The 17,362-nt window shown below is 35.7% G+C and overlaps 1 protein-coding gene across 5 annotated transcripts in view; it reads left to right on the top strand.

Moving 5' to 3' along the window:
* agap3 (ArfGAP with GTPase domain, ankyrin repeat and PH domain 3) overlaps positions 1–17,362 on the top strand; it is a 174,477-nt gene that overhangs the window by 97,545 nt on the left and 59,570 nt on the right. For 4 of the 5 annotated variants that reach the window (XM_077245207.1, XM_077245208.1, XM_077245206.1 and 1 more), the window contains 6 exons: positions 1,491–1,576; positions 3,621–3,762; positions 4,142–4,276; positions 7,063–7,190; positions 8,503–8,658; positions 13,093–13,176. In XM_077245207.1, coding sequence (XP_077101322.1) covers positions 1,491–1,576; positions 3,621–3,762; positions 4,142–4,276; positions 7,063–7,190; positions 8,503–8,658; positions 13,093–13,176 — 731 coding nt within the window. Of the gene's footprint in view, positions 1–1,490; positions 1,577–3,620; positions 3,763–4,141; positions 4,277–7,062; positions 7,191–8,502; positions 8,659–10,828; positions 12,204–13,092; positions 13,177–17,362 lie in introns of those variants that run through there. The other variant, XM_077245209.1, reaches the window with a different exon arrangement.

Raw genomic sequence — 17,362 nt, 5'->3', positions numbered from 1 at the left:
TTGAGTAATTGTTAAATAATAATCAGTTTTACTTCAAATGTTTGTGTATTTAATAATATATATACAATTATAAATTATATACAGTGTATATATAACTATTGTAAGTTTATCATTTAAAATGGTATTTTATTTATTAATAATATTTCGATATACATATATCAGTTTTATAATATATGTTTAAATTATGTGTTTTTCATTAAAAATAGTGTTTTCATTTATTTATTATTATAAAATATTTTATTATTTAGTATGTTTGTCAAATAGTTTGTCACTGTAATTGCTTCATTTATTTATAATGCTAATTAGTATTTTACAAATTAATTTATTATATGCATTTATTACTTAAATTATATGTATGATATTCTTTATAAAATAGTGTTTACATTTATTTATTATTATAATTTATATTATTATTTACTATATTTATTATGTCAAATAATTTGTTCATAGTTCATTTATGTGAATATAATACATTTTTATTATTTCAATATTATATATTGTTGATTTTTTTTAATTTAAAATTAAAATATGTAAACTTTATTTTATTTAATAATTTAGATATATTTTAAATATATTTTATATTATTTACTATTGTTTTTTCATATTTTCATTCTGTTAACTAACATTATTACATCATTTCTGTACCACACCTCTGTACCGTTCTACAGCTGCTTATTGAAATTTCCTAGCAGTTCAAACAAATCGAGGCCTCTCATCTCCAGGCTGGATTCTACTCATTGCCTTGCCTTTTTAACCTGTCATAATCTTTGAAGAAATCACACTTCCTCTTTTGTCCCCCTAGAGGATTACCATAAGGCATGATTTAGTCGACTCCACAAACTTTCCTACAATAAAAAAATGCTATTTAATTTGGAGGAATCTCAATAACATCAAAGTTCCATCAGCTTTCAGCTCCAGTGGCTGTGAGGAAGGAAATAAATTCTGTAGAGGAGAGAATAAATGAAGGGTGAAAAATCAAAGTCTCAGACTCTCATTTCACTGCTGGTGTCGAAATCACTCAGATTCTCGGATAAGGCTTGCCTAATTTCATTTGTTGGCTGATATTTCTTTTTTATCAGTTGCTCTACTCAATGTTAACAGAGATTCCCATCTTTCTGTGTGCTGTATAATGAAGCAGGAGCGATGGGCGGCCCTCTGCTGGCTTTAATCGGTAGTCATGTTTAGACATGCACGCACATACATCCCAAACACTCGTTTGCACACTCACTAACTCATCCGCTCTTTCTCTCTCTTTCTCCATCCCTTGTCCAAGACTTCACAATTGCCAGAGGTTACACACAAATTGAAAATTGGAAATGTCTCTCTGTTCAGATTGACGGTACTGGAGGGTATTCCTCAGGGGTGTATCTTCAGTCCCTTAATCTTGATGCCGTTGACGTCAATAGCACACTGCCTGTTGATAAATGAGCTTCACAGAGGACCATGTTATATAGAAACAGTATAATTAATGTTATTCTGTGTTTTTGCAGGAGGGAGGTTTAAAAAGGAGATTGTGGTGGATGGACAAAGTTATCTCTTGCTGATCAGGGATGAAGGCGGCCCCCCAGAACTGCAGGTAAACCACAAGCTAAACTGTGAAAGCTGTGCAATTTTAGCACCGTTTACACACAATTATAATATTTTGGATTTATGTGTTCAGTTTTAATTTTAATTTAGTTTTAGTATATTTAGTTACTTAATTACTTAAACCCATATAATTTAGTTGCCAAGGGCACATTTCTAATTTTAGGTTATTAACAAATTTTAATTAATAAACTTAATTTTAAGTTTTTTAAAGTTTTTCAGCCAATATTTAGTTTTTATTTCAGCTTTATTTCAATTAACTACAATAATGTATGAATTACATAGCTTTAATTTTAGTTAACAATAACATGTCCAATTTTTCCTTTATTTATGAGGCTTTAAAACTATAATAATTTGAAAACTATAATAAAACTCTTTTTGACTTATTTTGCTATGCAGAATGTTCATTCTGCTCTATTCCATAGAAAATTGTTCATAGAACAAATTATATGCTGTAGTGTGGCTATTGAAGTCCAAAAAGCACCATAAATGTTGTCATTATGATTTATATCTAGAGTCGGTCCAATTTTAATATTAAAATACTATAATTGTTCACATTATGGTGGATTAAATTGTGAGCGTTAGATGGCGGCAAAGGTAAACTAAATATAAAAATAGGGGAAATTAACATAAAAACTTGTGCTGTGCACCCAATGTCTGCTTTTACTGTATGGAAAAGAGTAGCGTGAACATTTTGGATAAACTGTTCCTTTCTGGTCATGTACGGACATATAGCTGTAGTTTGTGTGGATAAAAACTGTTTACATATTTCCTCGTAAAGTACTAGTAATACCCCAAACACCTTAATTATCTTGTTCAATTTGCAGCTCCAGGGCTGCATGCTGACGCGGCGCTACAATAATTGATGATATCTGAGGAAGTGAGATTTTTCGCAAGTTGAGAAAAGGAGGGAACTGTCCAAATAGCTGTTAAAATATTCCACAAATGTGTCACCCAGTCCCCATTCCCACAGCAGAGAGCGGGATGTGGTGCCGTGTCATTTTGAACGGCTGTGCTTGCCCCGTGGGGCTTATTTCATGGTGGCCCTATTTTCAAATTTTGCTGCGGCTCAGTGTAATTATAGGTTGATGGTTCTCATGGCGAGCGGAGATGAGTACTCGCTTCCTCTGTTGTGGGAACGGGGATTTCGAGTGAAACTTTTTGTGCCAGTGTAGCTCCTAGTGGAATAGCAGTGATAATAATTCTCTGTTAGTCTGTGTTCCGTTTAGCTGGTTTTATGGTAATGCGTAATTGATTAGAATGCAAATTACCACAAGAATTTGTAATACGGCCCTTCAAATTTCAAGCAGACGTCAGTGAGTGTGTCTCAGGGCTCTGGAACAATTTGAGTTACTGGTCACGAAATTGATCCATGATTAGAATTATTCTCCTGCAGGTAATGGAAAACAAAAAGAGGAATAACATGCACGTAAGCTTCAGTAAACAACCAAAATTGCTTAATTACTCAAATGTTTCTTCCTGCACTGCAAAATATAACTAGCATATACAATGGTCAATATGCTCAATGGCTATAATGATATATATTTATATTCATCAGTGAATCCTGAAAAAAAGTATCACAGGTTCCAAAAAAATATTAAGCAGCACAACTTTTTCCTACATTAATGATAACGGAGTTTAAAATTAGCATATTAGCATATATTCTGAAGGATCATGTCACTGAATACTGGAGTAATGATGCTTAGAATTAAGTTTTGATCACAGAAATAAATCATGTTTTAAAGTATATTAAAAAAGAAAAACGTTATTTTAAATTGTAATAATATTTCACAAATGTATGTTATTTTCTGTATTTTTAATTAAATAAATGCAGGGAGACTTATTTCAAAAACATTAAAAAACTTTTGACCGGTATTAATGTTTTATATATATATATATATATATATATATATATATATATATATATATATATATATATATATATATATATGTGTATATATATCGCAAAGGCTGTTAGCCAAATGAAATGATTAAAGATGTACAGATTGATTATGTTTTGTTTGCTTGTTTTTCAGTTTGCTGCCTGGGTGGACGCGGTGGTGTTCGTCTTCAGCTTGGAGGATGAGATCAGCTTCCAGACCGTTTATAACTACTTCCTGCGTCTTTCCAGTTACAGGAACGCGGCAGAGGTTCCCATGGTTCTGGTGGGGACGCAGGGTGAGTCACGACACCATCATTCTTCTACAGTAGAGCACAGGATACACAAAATTTGATGTGCAGTTGTTTTTATTAGATCTGCCATGAAAGTCTCGCACTTAGTCATAGTCTTGAAGGTGATGAAATGGTACATTTGTCTTGTTTTAACAAAGCAGAAAGCTGGGAAGTCTCATCTGCAGTAAAATACTCTTTTTTTTTACGCATTTGCCCATTACTTGTATGTAAATTTGATTTTGATGAGACGCATAATTAACAATGATGAGTGTTTCGATGCTGCACTGTCATTATGTTTGCTGAAGAGTTAGTTTAAAAGAATAGTACACACAAAAATTAATACTGTATGCTGTGCCTTAACTTAATGACATCATATGTCTTTTAGATGCCATCAGCGCTGCCAACCCCAGAGTGATAGATGACGCTCGAGCTCGGAAACTGTCCAACGACCTGAAACGCTCCACGTATTATGAAACTTGCTCCACCTATGGTCTTAATGTGGAGAGAGTCTTTCAAGATGGTGAGATGCCTGATGTGTTACCTAGTGTCTCTGAACACACTTTCAGGGTTGATGCAGTGTTACGATTTTATCCTCAGGTGTGAGTTTATCATCCTGGTTCGCAGTTAATATTCCCTGTTCTTAAAATATGGACTAGTGTTGAAATGGAGTACCTTGATGCTGATGAAAATATTTGGTAACACTGTTTGTGAATCCTGTGAATGCATTATTAATTATGAAGCTCGTTTTTGAAGAGGTTGTAAGAATGTCTTTAGACCAAAAACTAATGCATTGCGACAACTTCCAGAAAGAGAGTGTGTGTGTGTGTATGTATGTGTATATATATATTAAAGAGAGAGAGAGAGAGAGAGACTGTATAAATATAATGGAATAGTAAAAATGTTATCACTATTAATAATTACACACAGACGGAAGCCATTTTTAATAAACAAAAATGACATGCACTGTATACACATAATGGAATAATATAATAATGTCACACTTTAGTGTAGGGTCAAATTCTCACTATTAACTAACAATTAACTACGACGTTTGCCTCAAACTCATAATTACGGCTTATTAATAGTAAGTAAGGTAAGTTGTTAAGTTTTGATATTGGTTAGGTTATGGTATGGTTATGCAGAAGAAGGCTTGGAGGCTTTATTAGTACTAATAAACAGACGAGATCATAGTAATATGCATGATAATAAGCAACTAGTTAATTTTGAGAATTGGACCCTCAGCTAAAGTGTTACCAATAATATTTTTTTATTGATTCTATTGCTACTGCTATTATTATGTTCATAATGCATGTTATGTTTTATTGTAGTCTAGTAGTTATTGATGTCAAAAAGCAGAAATAAAGCAATAATTGAAAAGCAGTTAAAACAATCATTGTATCATCATATCATCGTAAAACAACAATACTGATCAATCTCTATAAGTCTGGTGTTGATCATAATGCATCTTTAAAGGTATGACCATGAATGGGTATTTATTATGACAGTATTTGCTTATTGTATTATATAATATACACACAGCAAATATTGTTGTGAAGTACATTATCGTCCAGTGTTCTGCTTTTATCTTCTCATCCAACAAAGAACTGTGTTTTCCGGTTGTTTTTATGTCGGTAGCGGTTAGTGCATTTGCGAACAATACTAAAAAAACGTTTGGAATATCAGGCACTCTGAGTTCACTGATAGCGCTCTCTCTTCCGCCCACTGTCGTCATGTGGCATGAATGTATTGCCGAGTAAGCAACAGAAATCTGCCCACACATCTCTTTTGTGTCCCTCTAGCCGCCTGCTCGAGGTAGAGTGGTTTCACAACACCTAGAAATACACATTACATAAGTATTTCTCAAGCAGCCGCACTGTAATCTGGTGTAGCTGCTCCATATATCCATATGAGAGTTCCTCCCGCGCGATAACTCCTGCAGCTTTATTGCTCCGCAGCGTTTCAGTTTCCTCCGCGCTCTCCAATATCACAGTTGTCGGGATGGATTTCTCTCGGCCCTGCGTTTATTGCTGGTGTGTTGACGGTTGCTGTTTTCTTCCGCGTGTAATTGCCTCCTCGGGCTGCATTTGAAATAATTAAAAGACAGAGATGCGTTTGTTGACTGGAGACAGTGATCCGTTCGACTTTTTGAAAACAGACGGATAAACATCATCTCGTCTTTGCTGGTTTCTTTCATTATTCTTCCTCTATACAGCTCTCGTTTGTCTGTAGTATTGAAGTTATCTTTCTTTCTTTCTTCCGTCCTGTCTTTCTTTGTTTTTGTGAGGAGTAGAAGTGAATAATGTTGAGTCACTTGTTCAATGACGGTAGACACACTGCACTGTCGGTCTCCCGGGTTCCCGGTTTTATGCAGTTAATCTGCACGAAAACATTTCACTGCTGTGGAAGAACTATCGTCATTACAATTGAATTACAACTGAAAAATTGTACATGCATACGTCATGTACATCTCCCTACAAAATAATAAGTAGCCTACTGAATGTAATGTAAATATCATACATGATATTCATATCATACCATTCAAATATCATTTAAATATCATACATATACATTTTGGACAAATACTTGAATACTTTAACTACCTTTTAAAAGTGTTGAGTTTTTGTTTTTGATTTTTGTTTTTATGAAGGAAGTCTCTTCTGTGCACCAAGGCTACATTTATTTGATCAACAGATTTTGAAATATTATTACAATTTTAAATAGCTGTTTTCTATTTGAATATATTGTATAGTGATTTTTTTTCCTGTGACCAAAGTTGAATTTTCAGCATCATTACTCCAGTCTTTAGTGTCACATGACCCTTCAGAAATCATTCTAATATGCAGATTTGCTGCTTAACAAACATTTCTGATTATTATCAATGTTGAAAAATTTGCACTGCTTCATATTTTTGTGGAAACAGTGATACTTTTTTCAGGATTCTTTCATGAATAGAAAGTTCAACAGAACAGAATTTATTTAAAATAAAAATAGTTTGTCATTATAAATGTCTTTACTTTTACTTTTAATCTATTTAATGCATCTTTGCTGATTAAAAGTACTAAAGCCACAACTTTTGGTAGTCTACTGTATATAAAAACCGGTAGGCAATCTCACCACATAGGTGAAAACATTGTTTTATGTGATTAGTTTTCATTTTAAAATGTGTCTACCAGTATTAAAACCGACCCTACGATCTGTAGTTTGACCTACGTTCAAATATTTGTTTGTGATTTACATTACATACATGTAGATGTTAGATATTTTAGATTGATTTCAAAGTTAAATGTTTATGATATGTGATTGCAGTTGCTCAGAAAGTGGTGGCGCTGAGGAAAAAACAGCAGCTTTCAATTGGTCCGTGTAAATCTCTGCCCAACTCTCCCAGCCACTCGTCTGTCCCGGCCGCATCCATCCCCTCTGTACACATTAATCAGGTGAGTCTGGGCCGTCTGTTCTGATCGGGGGTCAGCCTCAGGCCTGAACCAGCTAGCATGCAAACTGCAAGGTGAATCTCAGAGAAAAGAATTGGCTTCTTGTTATTTGAAAGAATTATAAATACAGTATTATATACATGCCTTCCAAAAATTGACCATATTTTCACCAAAATAGTTAAAAAGAATTACAAAAATATTTATTATAGTTTTACAACCGTAATTGTAGTAGCCTAGCTATTTAATACAGAAATAGGTTTACCATGGTACATTATTATATGGGATAAAGTGGCTCAGAAACACTGTATTAAGATAAATGCTATTCTACTATAAAACCAAGGCTGGTCTACTTGGGATTGAACCTACAACAATTGTTTTAAACATTCAGATGTCTACTCTCTCACAAACTCTGATCAGTCTGAAATAACAAAAGCTTGCTTGCTTTGAATTTAATAGTATGTCTTGGGCTGCATCTCATTTTGCATACTATACATACTATTAAGGTAATGATACACAGGGCAACTTTTTGAGCAATGTTGTCATCAACATGCAACCAGATGAGACACAGGGCCCACGATCAATCTAAATTATCCAGATAGAAATGTATTGCCCATTTTCAATGGGAAAGTGCCCAAGCAACAATCGCTCGGCAAGATTGCCCAGCAGCATTGGTCAAAAAGTTTCCCTGTGTATCATCAACTTTAGTGTGTCAAATTAGAAATTGTCTGTCCCAAATCATATTACCTTGGAAATAGAATTCCAAAGTTACATAAATTGATTTTTAAAGTGAGCACAAGTACTTATTGCATAATGGACTAATATTGCTCACAACCATCTGCACAGTGCAGTGAGTATTTATGTATGCATAATGCAAGTATGAGAATCAGGAGAACAGGCCTTTATGAATTAAAATGAAAATGTGTTGAATGTTAGTGCACAGAAAATCATACTGATTATATTGTTCAATCTATCTCTCTTGTTCTTTTCATATCTATATCTATCTGTCTGTCTGTCTGTCTGTATCTATATCTATCTATCTATCCTTATATCTATCGTTATATCTGTTTTTCTGTCTGTCGTTCATTCAATCATTCATTTTATCTGTCATTATATCTGTTTATCTAACGTTATGTTGTTCTATCTATCTATCTATCTATCTATCTATCTATCTATCTATCTATCTATCTATCTATCTATCTATCTATCTATCTATCTATCTATCTATCTATCTATCTATCTATCTATCTATCTATCTATCTATCTGTCTGTCTATCCTTCCTCCCTCCCTCCCTCCCCATTTCCCTGTTTGTTTCAGGCTGCTAATGGAGGAGGTGCGTTCAGCGATTACTCCTCCTCTGTTCCCTCCACCCCCAGCATAAGCCAGAGGGAGATGCGCATCGAGACAGTGGCCGCCTCCAACACTCCCACGCCCATCCGCAAGCAGTCCAAACGACGCTCCAATATCTTCACAGTAAGTATGAGGCAGCTAATGCAGAGCACCACGCACTCCCACTACTGAGAGTGCTGGACTTCCCCTGACTGCAGATCTCCCAGCAGCCCCTGCTGCTTTCAGACGGCCAGTGAGCAAGAGAGAAGCTGTTTCTAGGTCTGCAGTGAGTGGATCTGCCCTTAGGTACCCTCTCATCACCCCCTTCCCCTCAAGCCCAGGGCAGTGGAGGGCAAAGCCAGAGAGAGTAATGCCATCTCTGACCACAAGAGGGAGGTACAGAACTAAGTGTAACCGAATCCCTCCTGCCTCTGCTACCACAGAAGCGCATGACCACATGCTTTTTATAGCTACATATTTCAGTAAATGCGGAGAGGCAAGCATTAAAACATGAGAGATGTTTAGGAAAAGGCAAGATACTTCAATTTACGCTAATTTTTCCGCCATTTTGATTTGCCTCGTCCTTTATACACTGTAAATTTTGAAAGCTGTACACCAAGGGAACTTAGCTTTTTATCTACTCTGGATTTGAATACCTCCCCTACCCAATACTGATAGTTTTCACTTTGCCCTTCCTAATTTCACTGTGTCAATCAGCAAAATACGCTAGCAAGCCCCGCCCCCTCCTCTTCTTTAACAGACATTCACCTAGCGTGTCTTTCCGCTGGAGCCAGACAGAGAGAGGCAGAGCCACACACACTATACTACTGTACTAGCAACAGCACCATCTCCAATCTAACCTATCAAGATCCACTACAAAATCAACCCCTACCCCCATTCCCCCCTTCCCACCATAACCAATTAAATGTGTCCCCATTCGCCCCAAACTCTCCACCAATCAAAAGGATCCAGCAAGGTGATTGGCTGCAGCAGTGCCGGCTCTTTTGCTAGCTTCCCCTGTCCTGTTTCTCCCTCCCTCCCTGCTAGGTCGTGTCTAACCCCATCCACGCGAGACACGCCGCTCTGCCGGTGCGCGTGACGGAGCCGAAGCACGCCACCTACCCCGTCTGGTTGCCCGAGTGGCAAAGCGAACGGGAGTTTCAACTCATGACCTTCTGAGGAGCCCCGTGAACCAGACTTACCGTGTGGGCGGGATCAAGGGTGAGGGCGGGGAGGGAGTGTGGGAGGAGCCATATCCAGAGGGAGGGGCCACGCAGCCTCTCGACAACGTTCAGAAGACGGCTGGGAGATCTGGACCGATCACTAATTTACCCTTTCGATGACATCTCTAACCAGTCATCTCATTGTTAATTGGATCTTTTTTGCCAAATTTTTGCAAAATGTTGCAAAATAGCATGCGAAAAATGAGGAAAGCCTTTGCTTTGTCTTTGCTAGCTATCACCAGAATTTTCGGCAGTTTTTTTTTGTTTTTGTTTTTTAAATCAAATAAATATAATTTATGTTAGATGTTATTTTATTGTTCCAAGTCAAGAGTGGCCTTATAATCATAGTCTTTTTGATAATAGTGAAAGAGTAAATTTGTTACCTCCTGTAGACTATAAGATATAACCAGATTTGGATGGTCATCTACTAAGAAAAAATTAACTAAATTATGTTTGTATATATATATATATATATATATATATATATATATATATATATATATACACACACACACATACACACATCAGTGCCAATAAATTAAGGTAAGACAGAATGAAACATTTGTTCCATATTAAATAAAAATAAAATATAGAATATTTACATTTTAAAGAAAGCCATAAATGAAATATTTTGTTAAAAATATTATTTAAAAAATTCAGACTAAATATTATTGAATAATATAAAAAGAACAGTTTGCCAATTTAGTAATATTTCTAATCGCCTCATAATTCATACCATTCCCTCATTATTATCATTTCATAAGTGTGTGTCTTTGCCACTAGATGTCAGCAGAGGACAGGAAACCAAGCACAGTGCTTCCATGATACTTAAAAACGACCATTTTTTGTCATTGGTCTGTTTATTTTTCATTCTACAAGAGCACAGGAAGGGTTTTGATTTATTTTATTATTTCTCGAAACATCATCACTATTTGCCCTGTAAAAAGCCAATAATCATACTACATCTGCCATCATATCCAATGTAGATGTCTTAGCATTTTTTACGATCCATTGCTTTTTTTCACTCTACAACCTTTCTGTCCACGCTCCCCGTGACCAAAGTGTTGAACTGTTTTTGTCGATATTTCCAGATTTGTTCTTCTGTTTCCAACCTATCTTCAACTAAAAGGGCTTTCCAGCTTCTCCTCAATTAGATGAGCCCTTGGTGGTGGTGGTGGTACGACCGCAATGCATTATGGGAAGGGGGTCCTCCGTGAGGAGGAGCAAACAAGCGCTGCTTTATTTCCCCTAATAGCCCGCATTGCATCGTGGGTATCACCATGGCTTTCTTGGACACATGCCCCTTGGCAGCCATGGTTGAGTTTAAAGGACATTGGTTGGACAGAAAAAGACAGATTTCGAACTTTCGTTACCTGAACACATTGAACTGAATCATAATCAGTCATTTTACTGCTAAATGTTTATCCTGTATACTGAACAATCTCGGACTATAGCCATCGACAACACCATCGTGACTCCCAAAATTTAATAAAAAAAAGGATGCTTCGCAATTCAAAAGGACAGAACTTTTGCGGTAATTCCAAACGCTAGGAGATTTACCAAGATATTTTTTGTTTTGTTCTCTTTTTTTCAATTTTTTTTCTTTTTTTGCTTGTTTTTCTTTTGAGTTCTGTGTCTGATGGGTTAGTTTAGCTAGTCACACTTCACACCGAGCGCCACAGACGGCGCCTCGCGTCTCCGTTCATCTTTATTAACAAGACTGCGGCTTTGTAAAGCACGTCATACTCGAATGTGATGCTAGTCGAGGTCCCGATGCTGCGCGGCCGGCATAGCGACGGATCCCTCACCAATAAAAAGATGTGAATCCGGATTCCGGATGACATAGCTTAATTGTTCGTCCCGACCGATATGCTGACCACCAACTAACTGTGAAACTAACATGATGTCACATGACACCCTGAGACATCACATTGCGTTGTGATGCGTTTATAAAGCTGCTTGTTTAGTTGATGCAGGTGTCGCGGGGACGCCCGGTCGCGGTTTGCTCGCTCGGTGTGAAGTCTGAACAATATGAAGGCCTTCATAAACGTAGAGAAGCGTGACGGAAATGCACCGACTTGTATGAATGTAGTATCTATTTGTGACCCAGAGCCATTATTTTGTTCTTTTATTTAGTTGTTTTGCTTATTCATTTTTTTATTTCATGACAATGTGGTAAGATGAGCTGTTCCATGCGTTTCACACTGTTTCGTTTTTTATATCATTCAATAATGGACAAATATAGACTGCCGTATATCTTGTATTGAATTTGATTTCCAATGGTATTCTATAGAAAGTATATTCTATACATATATGAGATATATGAAACAGCGCCTCTTTAGTCAAACTCTCTCTTGTGGGAACTGCAATGTGTGGCTCTGCCTGTTGACTATTTCCACGTAAACCTGTGACTTGATTTGTATGGTGTCTGTATATATCCAAACGAAAATAAACTGTTGAAAAATACACATCAGCCTAGTTTATTTGAGTAGATGAAACCATATCTCTCCATTTGCGAATGAGCTCCTCATCTTGTTTCGTATGAGACCATGATGTTGTCTGTCGGGTATGAGTGCATTGTGGATGTTTTTGGTTCATTTTGTGTGAGAAAATTCCTTGTTTAACATTTATTCTTTCCTTAATGCCATTTTCCAGCCACTTCCTGGAAGCGAAGACGTCTTGTAATCCAGATCTGAAATGTATCAATTAATTCCCTAACGTTTTCCCCCCATGATTTTGCTTTGTTGGAAATGTTTATGTGAATTTAACCATAATTCTGCATCTTTTTTTTTCTCGTCTGACCTGGAAATGTTTATCAAATGTTTTGACAGGTGGAGGCCGTCGAAAAGTTGCACCGTATTAATTTAATCCTTTCCCCCCCACTAACCTGTGCTGTTTTTCTAAATTTTGTACATAAAACTGCATTTATTGTTCTTGAATTGTTTGAATCTATTGCATCTGTGGTTGGTAAAGCCACAGGGAGGCGCCAAAGATTGCAAAAGAGCTCTTGAGGGGGTTTAGTTCTGACTTCCTGTTTCGTTATTGGTCGAACTTGATATTTTCCGTTGTCGTTTTGTTTTGTGTGTCTGTCCTGGTCTGTGTAAATATGTATCTATATATACTGCACGTTCAATGTGCTGCTGTATGTTTGCACCGTTCTGCTTGCGTGTTTATTTGAGCCTTTTTCTTGCAATTTTTTGTTGTCCCCCAAAATACACTGACACACATTTCACCTGCGCACACACACTAGAGTTAAGACACAACACACACACACACACACACACACACCCTCCCCACCTCCATGTATGTTCCCAGTTTGTTCTTTGCACTGACATCTTGTCTTGTTTCTTTGCAGTCACGGAAAGCCAGTGATCAGACAAAGAGCATTGAGAGTAAAACTGACAGTATAGGGAGTGGAAGGGCCATACCCATCAAACAGGTATGTCACCTTATTCGTACACTCATTATCTGAGGTAAGTACGCTGTTCTAGGTACACTGTTTTTTAAATGTCAATATCTTAAGTAGTGTTTTAATATGTATGTATGATTTGTATGTGCATTTCAGCACTAAAAGGGCATGCACACTATTTTTGAAGACTTTGAAACTGAAATGAACTTGATTGTTTTAGGCTTTCTCAGTCAGTTTCTTTGTGCAACCAACAGATGTCAGTACAACACAATGAATGTTAAGTAAGACTACATATTCTTGTTCTATCTTTAGTAACCTGTTGGCAGTAATGGTGGCAGTTTATATGATATGCAATTACATATACAAAAATCTGGCAAACAATGACTTACTTTCAGCTCCAAAATCCTCTTGTGTGTATCATTTGCAACATATTGGAAAATTATACTTAGTCTTTGGCCTGCCCTTGCCATGATGTATTTGAATGTCCATGAACTTACACGTTAAAAAAGTTGTCTTGGAATCCTTAAATTTCTTTTTTAGTTTTTATGTTGGATATATTTTTTATTTATTTAGTTAATAATTGATTTGCCCAACTCACCCTGACAAGAAATTTGGGATTTTGGCCACCCTTGGGAAATGTGCAATTATTGAGTATCCATTGCTTTTTTTAAATAATTTAATATGATTTATGAACCTAAACTGGTATTCCATGTTGTTTAATCATGTATAAGAACTTTTGGCTACTTATAACATTCAGTAAGAATCATTACATTCTACATTACAGTCAGTTTTTTGATTTATGTGTTTGAACAGAAATTAAATTCAGTTTAGTGAAATACCTCGTCTGACGTCAGAAAGAGCTAATGTGATTTTGAAAGGATTCATCTTAGGAATTGGCGGTAGTACTTGATGGAGTAGCTGTCAAATATTTATTTTTCTTTAGCAGAGTTGTTCGTTCATTTGTTGTTTTTTGAGCCTCTGATTCAATTTTCAAATGAACCCTAGCCTTAACCTTTAACCCCTGCCAGAGATTAGCATTGTCACAGTCATTCCCAGGACAAGCATCACATGCAACCTCTGACTTTAAGCAAATCCTGTTGCAGTAGTTTAGAAAATGGCTTCCAAATAGTTCATAAATAAAGTAATTTCAAATTAGTTTACTAAAGTATTTTACACAGTCATTTTCTAATAAAGTACTTTAGAAACAGGTAACAACGGCAATTTAGAAATAGTTTTAAAAAAGGAGTTTACAAACAAGGTAGTTTATAAAAGTAATTTAGAAATAGTCTCCAAGCAGTATTTTACAATAAATTAATTTCAAAGTAGTTTACAAAGGCTAATAAGATTTAGTTTACAAAATTATTTCCTTGAGTTTTCAAACACTATTTTACAAATGAGGTAGTTTTACAAACGTAGTTTAGAAATCATTTCCAAATATGTTTGAAAATAGTTTAGTAAAAAATGTTGTTTAGAAATAGTTACAAATAAGGTATATTGAAAGTCATTAAGACACAATTAACAAATGTAGTTTAGATATAGTTTAACAAAAGTGTTTGAGGAATTCTTTCCTTGTAGTATACTGTGTATTTCACATATATTGAACAAAATGTTTTGCAAAAGTAGTTTAGAAATCATTTCCAAAAAATAATACACAACTATCTTGAAAGTAGCTACGTAATTAAGTTTAAAAGTAGTTTACAAATAAGGTAATTTAAAAGAAGCTTAATCAATTTTGTAATTCATTGTAGTCACGTGTAATTCAGTTTCTGTTGTGTGCTGTGAGAATAAATGTATATTGTGTACAAGTACCTGAAGTACAATTTGCATGAGGCAATTTTTTGGTAAATTGTAGATCTGAAAAGCATATTAGTCTCAATGGATTACTTGCACTGAGCATTGTGACGCACTTCCGTTTTGAAACAGTACAGCTCATTTATTTCTGGTTATGTATATGTTCAATGTGCTGTAGTCACCTAGCTGATGACCAAACACCACTGAAATGAGTCTGCAAGAATATGTGCATAAAACCTGCACATGTTCAAAGACAGGAGAAGAGATATTCTGATGATTACTGTGTAAAGATTATTCCGAACTCAACAGAACATGAAGTTTTAATCCGATCTGAGAAAGGCATTATTTCACCACAGGGTGTCAGTGCTCGTCTGAACTAGTGACCGCGATGCTAAAGACCGCGAGACCTGATGAATACAAACCTTCATTTATTTGTGTAACATATTGTAATTACTATTGTGTCATTTTTCATTGTCAGTAATTTACATTTATGCCCAAAAATCGTAATTAATATATTCAAAATAGTCGACTGTCATTCTCCTCTATGCTGAGTTCGATACTGTTTAAGATTAATTCAATATTTAACATTGTTAAATTGAGGCACATTCATTCATTCAAATATTTTAAAAGACTGGAATAACAGTGCACACAAGCAATCCTTTTTATCAGCCAAATTCATTTAAAAATGTAAAGTCAACAATTATGAAATATGATCAGTAAGAGAAAATGTTAATGAGAAGACGGGCACTGAACTGCTGCAGGTTAGGGTGGAAATATATGTATTTATTTATTTATCATTATTCAGAATGCACAGTTGGAAAGAAAATATATTTATAGGAACATTTGTATATGGTGTATATGGATCTGAGCATTAACATGATGGGGGTGACGCGTCCCTCTCACAGTTAACATATCACACAACTATTTCCTCTTAGTCAACCTCCTTTACTCTATCTCCATTGAACATCAATTACACTCCTGCTTTAAAGATTATCCCTTTAAGAGCAGTCATTGTAATCTGTTTGTCTGTAGTGGATAGTCACAGAGAGAGTAAAGGAGGGGAGGGGGGGGGGGGACGCTGGCCATGGTGGGACGCCTTTCAATGGAGCTGATTGCCCGGCCAGTCAAATGCACAGTCAGGAAGATCAAAGTGCCATGGGAGTATAATTACCTCCCACTGGGCAAATTACACACTGTGGACCCCCCCATCCCTCCTAATCAGTAAAAATGGTAAATAAGGACAACAATAGCAGTGATGGCTCAGGGGTGACACAGGGAGACTGTCAACACAAGGCTTTTGTGTTTAATCCCAGTAAGTTCCTCTTTCTTTCCCCCTCCTCTCCTCCGCTGACCACAGAACTGAGGCCGTCATGATGATAGACATGTCTGTTTGAGCTACAGGAAGAGAGGGATCTGTGTGTGTGTGTGTGTTGGTTTAGGAGATAGAAGACAGACAGGTGCGTGTGCATTCAGCATGGCGTTTGTATACTTATATTGGCTTATTGGGCTGTAGGCTGTGGTAAAAGAAAAAAAGTCTAATGTAAATAACCACCCGTTGCATTAGGGTGAATTTTTGGGGGGGATTTTAGAGTTGTTGTTGTTTTTTTTTGTTTTGTTTTTTGTATTGTATTTTACAAATATTATCATGACAATTAAGTCGCATTATCTCCTAAATTTTCATCACCATGATATGCTTGGATTATTTTATTTATATTTTACTTTAAAAGATTTATTGTATTTATATTTTACTTTAAAAGATTTTTTTTTTTTACTTAAGTTTTAATTTATTTTATAGTGAAATATATTTTATATAAAGTTTATATTTAATTTAAATGTGCATTTAACATTTACATTTTTTTTTATTTTTTTTTTATTTCTGTAATTTCCATTATTCACAATGGTTATTTTCATTAAAATTTCTTATATTATTTTGTACATTTTATACTCAAGATTTACTGCAATGCTAATTATTTATTTACATAAAGGCAATACAACAAAAACTGCCATGATTTATTAATAATTTAAAGTATACATTTATTAAACTGTAAATACATTTTCCATGGGCGTCGGAAGCTAAATAAAAAACGTGTGTGGGTCCTCCCCCAGAAAAATGCCATTTCATGTATTCTGGTGCCTTTTAATTAAACAAGTAAAGTAAATGCACTTTAAATGCACAGCTATCCGTGGATTATCCCACTGGCGATACCATGGTCATTTGCCAGCATTGACAACTTAAAGCTGTTATTGATGTTTGCAACGCAATATTTGACTGGAAGGGTACAACGGGCGGTTATTTTCGTCAGTTGCGGCTCGTTGAGAAATATTATGATTCATCAAAAATGGAGTTTAATTTAATAGGGCATTCCTCAAGTGGAATGAATTTGACTGACGGCGCTCTGAAAAGCGAACAGACATACGCACTGAA

The sequence above is a fragment of the Siphateles boraxobius genome, unplaced genomic scaffold (assembly GCF_051911475.1).
Source record: "Siphateles boraxobius isolate OS27281-9 unplaced genomic scaffold, OSU_SipBor_1 26, whole genome shotgun sequence".
In the NCBI taxonomy this organism is placed as follows: Eukaryota; Metazoa; Chordata; class Actinopteri; order Cypriniformes; family Leuciscidae; genus Siphateles; species Siphateles boraxobius.
This window is presented reverse-complemented; position numbering and strand designations above follow the sequence as displayed.